The 10566-nt window shown below is 40.3% G+C and overlaps 1 protein-coding gene across 1 annotated transcript in view; it reads right to left on the bottom strand.

Annotated features, from left to right (window-relative positions):
• Positions 1 to 1880: 1880 nt before the first annotated feature.
• The window catches only part of lrch4 (leucine-rich repeats and calponin homology (CH) domain containing 4), a 52361-nt gene continuing 43675 nt past the window's right edge, over positions 1881 to 10566 (bottom strand). The window contains exon 18 of the mRNA XM_070993038.1: positions 1881 to 2144. Within this exon, the coding sequence (XP_070849139.1) occupies positions 1995 to 2144 (150 nt within the window). The 3' untranslated portion in view covers positions 1881 to 1994. The remainder of the gene's footprint in view (positions 2145 to 10566) is intronic.

Raw genomic sequence — 10566 nt, 5'->3', positions numbered from 1 at the left:
ACAGCATGGCTGGATGTTACAAGAGGTACTGTAAATAGAGAAAGGTGATAGGACTGGTTGACAAAATGTTAAAATGGGAAACAAGTTTAAGATGCAGTTGCACCAGCTCCATCATCAGTCTCCAGGTTCACAGCATGCATGTTTAAAAAATAAGATTAAATACAAAAAATGTACGTTTTACAGCTTGAGCAGTATGTTTCACCCTTCTTGAAAATGAGTAACACTTTGCAACAGTCTTGCAACCAATCTATTTACTCCTGTTCAATGAATGAGACAGAGATGGAAACCTTGGATTGGAGCATTTTGCAACATGAGTTAAACCTTCACTGTCAGCGTGGTGATAGGTGCCCAAAGAGGACAGACACAGCTGTATACATTCACTGCTGCAGTAGTGACTGGAACCAGTGCTTTAAAGCAAATGTTCAATTCAACACCCTGTATATTTAGGACATTTTGCCACGCTTTGGCAGCACTGAACAAGACACAGGTTGACTTGCTTGCAGGTTTTTCAGAAATAAACCTGCATCTGAAAATCCAAATCCAAATCCATGTCCAAAATGATCGCATGTCTCTCACTTGCTTTTTTGTCTGCTGCTGCCGATAACTGCTGCTATTTTACATGCTATTAAAAGTGGTATCAAGACATTTTTGCACATTTTCATTGATGTTTCTACCTTATTTTAATGTTTGTAACATAATAGTTCCACTGTAGGTGGCACGGTGGAACAAGTGGTAACACTGTCGCCGGTCCCTGGTTCGAATCCTGCTGTGGGCTCTGGTGGCGTGTCCTCCACCATGTCCTTGGTGCCTGCTGCTCGAGGAAAGGGGCCTTTCTGTGTGGAGTTTGCATGTTCTCCCCTGGGGTTTCCTCCCTTAAAACCCCCACTAAAAAGATGCAAGAAGATCACCACCTGACCAATGGTGACAAACAGAAACTGGGTCCCCAGGCGCCAGTCGGATGGCAGCCCACCGCTCCTGGTCTGACGCGGAGGTCCAGGATGGGATAAATGCAAAGGACAAGTTTCACCAATTTGCATGTTGTGTGTGTGCATGTGCATGAAAAAAAATTGTGTTGTCCTTCCAATTCTTCTTCTGAGCTGTCCCTCCCATTCATATCCTGTTTTTCTTTGCTGTAAAGTATGTCTACAATTCCACATCACCAAGGATTAAAGGAATACTTAGACATGTTTGAAAATGTACTTATTAAGTTTCTGCTTTCTCTGACAATTAAATAATAAATAGAGAGTAATCGACTAACTTATGATGGACAGTTAAAAACAATGATAAAAATTCATGCAGCAGATCAAAACCTGGTGCCTACATTACCCACAATCCAACTCAACTGTTGCCAGTTTAGTAGATTTAGGTGTGTTATGCTAATAGATCCTAATGTATCCTTGAGCTGCTAGGCAAACCGACTACCTACACCTCAAAAGCTCACATAAGGAGAAACAAACAGCCTGGCATATAGGCTGTGGGCAGCTTCCTGACTTCTAATTGTTACAGTGAGGTTGCCAGGTTTGATACCACCATAGCCAGATGACTTCTCTACTGTCAAGAAATAGTTGTAGCAAGTAACTCCACCTAAATCTACTAAATGCCATTTTCACTTTTCTAATTGTGCACCAGTTAAAGAAATAAGATGTCAAGATGCTACATGTTAATCAAAGAGGTTTGGACACAGTCAGGCTAGCTGTTTCCCCCTGCTTACAGTCTCTATGCTAAGCTAGGCTAACCACATGCTGACTCCAGCCTGTAAACACACGGACACAGAATTGATGTTGATTTTTTACATTTAACTCTCATAAATATGGTGTATGTTGATCTATTCCTGTAACTTGTGAAATGCAATCTGAAAAGAGACACATCAAGTCATTTACACAAGTCATTTTATTGATGTTGGAGGTCAAATATGAAACATGTTAAAAACAAAGTGGCCCTGAGATGGATCTCTTTTATGTATGTGACTCTGTTGCAGATGCAGCGATGTGGTGCTAGCATTGTGTTGAGCCAGCAGTTCCTGACGTTTCCTGTTTCAGGCCACGCTGGGAGTTGTCAGCCAGGTCGACCAACACTTGGATGGTCTGGGCTAGCCGACTCAAGCCCTCGTCCTCCATGATGAGTTGGGGGGAACACAATGAATCCTGGGAAGGGAAAAAGAAAGCAGTGAGGAGATGCAGCTAAGATCTATATGTTTTTGTCAAACTTTTTTGTATGTTGAATATTGGCTCTATTACTACCAGCTTTAATAACAATAATCTCCAACATGCTCTATAAGTAATAAGTAGGAATATAAATTAGTCTGTTAACATGCTTTCACACTGACTTACTAATGAACAAAGTCATATTGTGTAGCTTCGTGTCATTTGCCAGTAGTCCTGGATGTGCTGATCTGGAGTGTTAGCCTAATTTAGCATTAAAGCTCCACCACGTAAGTCTCCCCAAACCACAGTTTGTTATTTTCACATTTCTGTATGCGCATAAAACAAGGTGTGTTAGTGAGCCTCAGGCCATAGTGGCAGCATGGCTGAATTAAGGAGCAGACCTTTGCTGTTGGGCCTCTGTTGAATTAAGTCTTAGTTGGTAGGTGTGTGTTTGAGCACAGAGATGGATGTTAAACTTATTTTGACTGTCAATAAAAACCTTACTTGGTCAGGCACATCATATCTTAAAGAGCTCATAGTACCTTATTACCTCACTAGAACACTGTGTTCCCAGAACGCAGGCTTACTTATGGTTCCTCAAGTCTCCTAAAGTAGAACTGGAGCCAGAGCCTTCAGCTATCAAGCATCACTCTTCTGGAGAACCATTTTTCATTTTTCTTCATTTCACTTCACTTCTTCACTTTCCTCTTTGATAAAGCTTACTTCTAGGTCTGGCTCAGTCTTGCCTTGGACCAACCCCTAGTTATGCTGCTGTAGCATTGGACTGCTGAGGGACATCACCATGATACACTGGGCTCTTCTCTACCTCTCCAACTGTATGCATTCATGCCTCAGTAATGCATCTTACTAACTGGGCTTCTTCCCCGCAGTTTTTCCACTTTCTCATCATGCAGGTTCCCATGGATCATGCACCTGGATTGTAGGTTATAGTTGTGCCCATAATCTATCAATCTCTAAACCCAACCAGTGAGGCAGATGGCTGCCCACCCAGAGCCTGGTTCCACCTGAGGTTTCTGCCTGTTGAAAGGAAGTTTTTCCTCACCACTTTTGTAACGTGCTTGCTCGTGGGGGAATTGTATGGGTCTCTGTATATTGAAGAGTATGGTCTAGATCTGCTCTATATGGAAAGTGTCATGAGATAACATAACAAATAAGTAATAATAACAAAAATAAGTAAGTTAAATTGTGAATTTCCCAAAAATTTAAACCAGTCCTTTAATCTCAGCACACCCAGTTGAGTTGTCAGAAAAATATGAGTACAATTACTTTTTTATTTAAGAACATTAAAGGAGCTCTAGTTTCCATCAAAATAGCATCAAGCCTAATTAAAACCAGTATGTACACTGTAGGATCTGAACATTCCTTTCTATTGTGCCATCAGGTGGTAATATTAAGGATAACACTGTGGCAGACAGCCTAGACTTAATGCCATCAGAATCATTTGACACATGCTAGAATCACATAAATGTTGTTTGGGACTTTCACATATATTGAATAAATTAGAGTTTTTAATCCCCCGTGATTATTAACCACCTGTTATCCTCTCTGAATGTGAAGTGAAGACATGCCACCGTCATGGGTAGGAGGCTTTGGTTTACAGGGAATATGCTTGCTGATAAAGTAAATGTAATGGATGTGCTGTCTGTGCTTCGAAACTGACATGTGAATATAAAGACCAACCTGGTGGTGAAAGAGTTAACAAATTTATAATACATGCTCAGTGACATTCAGTAGCGAGGCATGTCATTTCAATCTCATATACAGTGGATATCAGACACATCCACACACCCTGTCAAATGCTGGAGTGTTTATTGCCTCCAGGCCTGAAATGAAAAGCTATTAAAAGTCTTTCCTTTGGAACAAGCAACCAGCCGCATCAAAATGAAGACAACTACATATTCATTCGTTGCTGTAAAATACATGTTTAGAAATGTGTGACTGTCTGATGGAAAAGAAGGATCTGTGGTCTGACTTTGAATGAAGATGGCCTTCATAAACTCTGTTGGTCTCTATGTCGGTTAGGTTTTTGGACAGCTACAGTCAGATGAAACCTTAAAGAAATTTATACTATGCAGTAAACCTACCAAAATGTAAAACAGATCCAACTCTGAAGATTAAATTATATTGTTCAAAAATCTCACTTGATTAATTAACCTAAAACTTATGACACTGATTTAAACTGAGCTAAAATTGATTTTTTCAGTCCAGCATATTTTAATGTTTAAATGATATCAGTATTAGTATCAGTATTTGTTTTTTATTTGTCTGTTCTTCAAGATTGTGACCAAGATACATACTACTTGGTATTAAAAAAAGAATTTGTTGGTGCTCTCTGCTGGATAAACTCTGTAATGGAGACAGTATGTCTAAATTACCCCCAGTCTAGATTGCCATTTGTTCCAAACTTCTGCCTGCACAGAACTTTGTTACTCATCGATACATAAACTAATACTGACATGTGTAATAAACTAAGATGAGAAGATGCACTATATTGACCCGGTCTGTTTATTTTTCCATTTAGCTATATTGTTTACATAGCCTCTTCAAATCTGTGAAAAGTCTTGATGTGAACAAGCTGCACCTTGGGAAATTTGGCCTTGGGGGCTTGTTGCTCTGACAACAGCTCCAGATAAACTTCAAGCTGTCTTTGAAGGCCTGAAAAATCCAATTTTGTATTAAATCATCAACAGTCAATTCAAGCCAACACTTACTCTCACTTTGATTTCATAAAATTGACCAGTGGTTTCTCAGAAAAACTGACAAAGTACCGCATGACAAACAGGAAGTTTGTTTGTTACTCACCACCTTCAAACTCATATACTGTAAGGCAAATGTATCTGACTACTGTTGCTGTCAGTGCATGTCTGACAATACAAATACACTTTTCTCTTGCTAAAAAACATTATTTTACTACCATTGGACAAATGGATATGAGATGTAAATATTCAAATTTCCACTATCAAATATGTAACATCTAAACCCAGTATAGTTCTCAACCCCTCCCACACTCCACTACATGAGACTGAAGTGATAATAATGAACATCGTCAGTGTTCAGCTATAGATGACTTTCCTATTCTCTGGCTCTGTGAACCAGTTCAGTCCTGCTGCCATCAGCCGTCAGACGTCCTGAACGAACTATCCCCACACCCTCAGCCTCAGCGTCCCCGCTGCAGCTCTCCCTCCTCTACACACTTCATTTCACACAACACCTCACACAGTGATGTAAACAGCTATAACTGTGACTGAGAAGGCTTCAATACTCAGCTTTAAAGACGGAGCCAGATAATAGAGCAAACATCGGCCCAACCTAAGAGCACAGCTCGAGAAAATGCTGTTTCCTTGAATACTAAAAGAAAATGTTGCAGGAATATGGGCTGATAAAAGTCACTCATTACTGTCAGGTCTAACAGAATAGAGTAACATTGCAGGGCAGAGAGAGAAACAAAGTAGTATTCTGGGCAGCTTAGGACACAGTTTTGTCGTATGTACCTATGAATTGCCAAAATGTGCTATCAGTAGAGCTTATCGCCTTGGTTCCTGTCTGTCACCTGCATTTCTGAGTATTGCTTTCACTCCACAGGTTTGTTATGAGGCCTTGAGTTCTTGTCAACCAGTGTCACTTCTTTCACTTTCCTTCTCATTTATGAATATACTGTATCAACCCACACACCACTCCTCCAGCAGAGGCACTCTTAGTTCTTTTGAAAACACTTGCAAGACCAAACTTCGAGTAATGCACTTAGCACTATTTAACTGGTTATTTTGTTGGTATTGATCACAATCTATCTCTCTTTATCTACTGTGACTAAATGATTATGTTTCATACCTTGGGCTGTAGAAGAACAAGTGGGAAACTGCCCCAGGGCCCCAAAACCCCCAGATTCACTGAGTTTTAACTGAATAGTACTATTATTCAATGGTGATATATAGAAATAGATGATTGGACAGGATGAGAAAGCTGAGTTTTAACTGTGAGCTGACCCTTTGTCTAGTCCTATATGTAATGTCCCTGGTGTCAGCTGACACCCCCCTACAGGTTTTGACCAGTCAGCTTTTTTATACAGTAATAAAAAGTGCACCTTGTCATCTGATCTGATTGCTCTAAACAAGCACACAATAACTTTCAAATTGTTCTTTGATAACAACATAACTTCAGCCAGTCTTGCTGCTGATGTAAATCCAGATGAGCTGAGGAAACCCTGTAAAAAATACGTGACCATGGGAAAATTCTCCTGCATTACATTAACTGAGCTCTGCAAGACTGTCACTGAGTCTAACTCAGCACCTTACCAGATGTGTTTAAAACAGCTGCTAGAAAACCATTACTAAAGAAACCCAATCTAGATAATAATGCAGTCTCTAACCACATGCCGATATCCAACCTTCCATTCGTCAGAAAGATACTGGAAAAGATTGTTTCAGTGCAAATTAACTCATTTCTTAAAGAAAGTAACATTCATTTCAGTCAGGTTTAGAACCTCAGCACTGAAACTGCTCTGACTAAAATAATCAGTGACCTCAGACTAAATTCTGATGAAAACAAGGTCTCAGTTCTTGTCCTCTTAGATCTGAGTGCAGCGTTTGGTACGAATGACCACGATATCTGAATCAATGGTCTTGAACAGTCGGCTGGTCTTTCTGACTGTGTGTTAAGGGGGAAAGTTTTAGGTCAGCCTTGGGGATCATGATGACACACATGACATTAACTGTTCATCTGTATGGAACCAAATGATGCTGCAGCTGCAGACTCCATAGCTGTCTTTTGGCAATAACTAAGTGGATAAGCAATAATTTATTGCAGTTAAATGAGAACAAAACTGAAATCCTACTAGTTGGCCCGAAAATAAAAAGGGAAATGCTGATTAATAATCTGGGGAAATTAACTCCCTGGATTAAATCTGAGGTTATACATCTTTGCGTTATCCTGGATTCAGATCTGAGCTTCAAGTCGCACATCAACAAGGTGACATAGCTGAAGTACAAGCATTTATAAACCAAAAAGATGCTGAAAACTGATTCATGTATTCAATTGCTGTAATTCACTATTAACTGGCCTCATTCAAAACTCTGCAGCTCAGCTATTAACCAGAACCAAGAGGAGAGAGCACATCAGTCTAGTTTTAGCTGCTCTGCACGACTTCCTGTAACATTCAGGACTGATTTTAAGGTTCTCCTTCTATACAAAGCTATGGGCTAAATAATGGACTAAGGCTGAGCTACATTGTTAACTCCCTTGTTCACCATTTGCCTTCGAGAACACTGCAATCATCTGCTGCTGGTTTATTGGAGGTTTCCAGAAAAAGCGGAAGGAAAATCAGGGATGCAGCCTTTGTCAATTACACCCCAAAGCTCTGGAACACAGTACTTACAGATATCAGGGAAGCAGCTCGCAGAATATTTTTAAAAGAAAGCTAAAAACTGACCTCAGTTAACCTTTAACCACAGTAGCTATGACTTTTGCAGATACTGGCCTGAAATCTTTGCCTCTCACATTTTATTACAACTATTCAGTGGGTTTTATTTCCCATTTTATTATTCATGGGCTTTACTCTATTTTCATCCTAATTTCTATCTTATTTTTACTATGATCGTGAAGTGGGTTATATTCTCCATTTCATTTTACATAATTTTCTGTTTTTATGTTCATTCTGTTTCTCTTTTTTAATGAGAAGCACTTGGTGTATGTGATTTCTTTGTTTTTGAAGAGCTATACAAATCCATGTTCACCATCTGAGTTTCGCATGTTGGCGTGTTTACATTTGTTGATCAATCTTGGAACCCATCGCCTGTTGTCTGCCAACAATTTAACCTCTGGGAGCAATGGGCAATGGTTCGAGGCTTCCTTTGCAACCCGCTCAGTCAGTCTCTCTGTCTGTACAGCCTTGATTTTACAAAGTATATCTACACCCACAGGAATGCAAAATTGACTACAAACACTCAAACAACCGTGCCTGGCCTGTGAGTGGCCATTAAAGTCTAAAATCAGGCATCGGTCAAACACCAGAGAGGATAATTCTGTAAAAACAATCTCCATTTTAGAGACCTAAAATTCTTTTTGCATGTGAATAAGAGGCCCTAACACAAAGGAGATTTAGCTAAATATTATTAACAAGTTATTAAAAGTCATCCTCTGGAAGACATGAACTTCTATATAATTTGATGACAATCCATCCAATAGTTGTTGAGCTATTTCAGTCTGTACCAAAGTGGTGGAGCGTCAAAGTGATCAGCTGACACCACCATCCCCAGAGCCACCAGCCTGCTAGCATGGCTAATCAAGCATAGGAAAGACACTCCTAGAAGCTGTGTCCAGTCTTGACACCAGCAGTGAAAGTCAGTCAACACTGTTGAGTGAACCTAAAACAGCAGCTGTATAAAAGTGTCTGGATCAAGTGTGCTGTGTGGCTTGAAGCAGTACCTCTGATGGAGCAGTCCAGCTCCTGAGCGTGAGTGTATGTCACCACCTAGCTGTGTCATACAATCATTGTTTAATTATCCCCTTAGGTAGTTTGTTAATGCATTCTTTTATGGTGATTAAATAAACTGGTTGACTCACTGTTATATGATATGACAGTCCTTGAAAGCCTTATACTGTTTATGCTGTACATTATTGTTTAAAGCAACCCCCAGGAAACGAGGAGTTTGGCACCTACGCAGGGTACATCCACAACAAAGCACAGAGGGCGAGAGATGTGCAGACATAACAGCAAAGCTCTGACTCTGGGCCCCCGTTGAATGTCATGCTTATAGTGATGTTGCATGCCTTTCATTATGCATTGTCATAGCTCAGATTTAGATGGCTTTAAGACAAGAAAATTAGTAGCTCTGCCATGATCAGATAATGCTGCAAGCTATTGAATGTTCATCCTGGTAATTGTTGCATCAAATCTCAGACTTTAAAATGAACGTGGATGCATGACAGCGATTCTCAGCTTTTTTCACTTTAAAGACAGTCTGATGGGCCCTCTGAATTGTTCTCAGTGACCCCTGAAAGGACCCCCAAAAGAACTCCCTCACCCACAAAAACTGACATTTCCTGGTACGTCTGAGAAAGATTAAACCTGCGTAATCAGTGCTGTTGACTCCGTAGTGATTATTTGATTAACTAGTGAACCAGAGTCTGACTGTACACATGAAACGCAGACAGTCTGCAGCTTAAAATACACACTCACAGCTCCAGTGGTGTGTGTGAGAGCAGCAGACAGACTGCAGGCTGCAAGTGATGCAGTGAGGGGAAATCAGAAAGGTGACAGCACGGTTTATCGAGTCTCCACCTTGTGAATGGTGCATTACAAACCTACAAGCTGATTTCTGCCTTTTCTCTGGCTTTGGCTCAACACACTCACCTTCTCCATCACAGGCCAGCTGGAATTTATGATGGTAAACCTGCTGTTTGGAGAGCACACAGGAGCTTTTGGAGAGGTTAAAGCACAGGGCACAGTGGATTCAGGGAAGCATCAGGATATCTGCACGCCTGCTTACAATTTTACCTCATTTCATCAGTTTGAATGTGCTGTGAAAATGACTTCAAAACTAATTCAAAACCAACATGAAAGAACCAAACTGCTAAAATCACCATGTCCTCTACTGATCTGACAGTGGATGTGCAGGATTTTCTGCACTGTTGAACATTGTGTACAGTATTTAAAGAATGAGTCTGGTGTTACTCTGGATTTTTTTTTATTGTCAAAAAAAATCTCATGAAAAGACCAAACCAACAATGTGTGAGTCTGCCTCAAACTGTGGGGAAGTTAACCAGTCGCACATATGCCAAGCCAACCCCTCAGGCCTTGTGCTTGCACTCTTCTCTCTTGTAAAACCAAAGCATACTGTTCTCCACACCCACTACAACTGTGCTCTCACCAACTGTCTTGAGTCAGGGTGCAAACTACAGAATTTCTTGTGCAGGTGCTGAGTTATTCCTTATTCCTCTGTAGCTGATGAAGAGCCAGTCTGGGCTCTGAATGTACTTTATAATTTCTAAAAGGGGGTGTTTAATAAGTCCTATTTCTTCACCACATCACACATTTTTTATGTTTTCTTTCAGCTATGAGTAGTTTCAAAATGTGCAAATCCGATTCTTTTGTACCTGCCAAAGAGTCCGTTTGGACCTGAAAGATACATTCCTGATGTACTAAAATAGAAATTTAAAGGAAGTGTTAATATGTGTCCCCAGCTGTCTACAGGGGGCAGTAATGAGCCAATTCTAGCTGAATTCACCAGAATAAGAGAATGAAGATGCCACCATGGTGACATTCATTTTTCACGAAGTGTTTTCAGACCTATTTTTAGGTTTTGGAGAGGAAAATGATGAGGATTTGGTGGTTAGTCTGGCAAATGTATGTTGGGTTAACTTCCCCACAGAAAGAACTGTCTCCCACAAAGGAGTTGGGACAGAC

This window comes from Chaetodon trifascialis, chromosome 23, assembly GCF_039877785.1.
Source record: "Chaetodon trifascialis isolate fChaTrf1 chromosome 23, fChaTrf1.hap1, whole genome shotgun sequence".
Lineage (NCBI taxonomy): Eukaryota > Metazoa > Chordata > Actinopteri > Chaetodontiformes > Chaetodontidae > Chaetodon > Chaetodon trifascialis.
The sequence above is the reverse complement of the archived record's forward strand: the minus strand, read 5'-3'. Positions and strand labels throughout refer to the sequence as shown.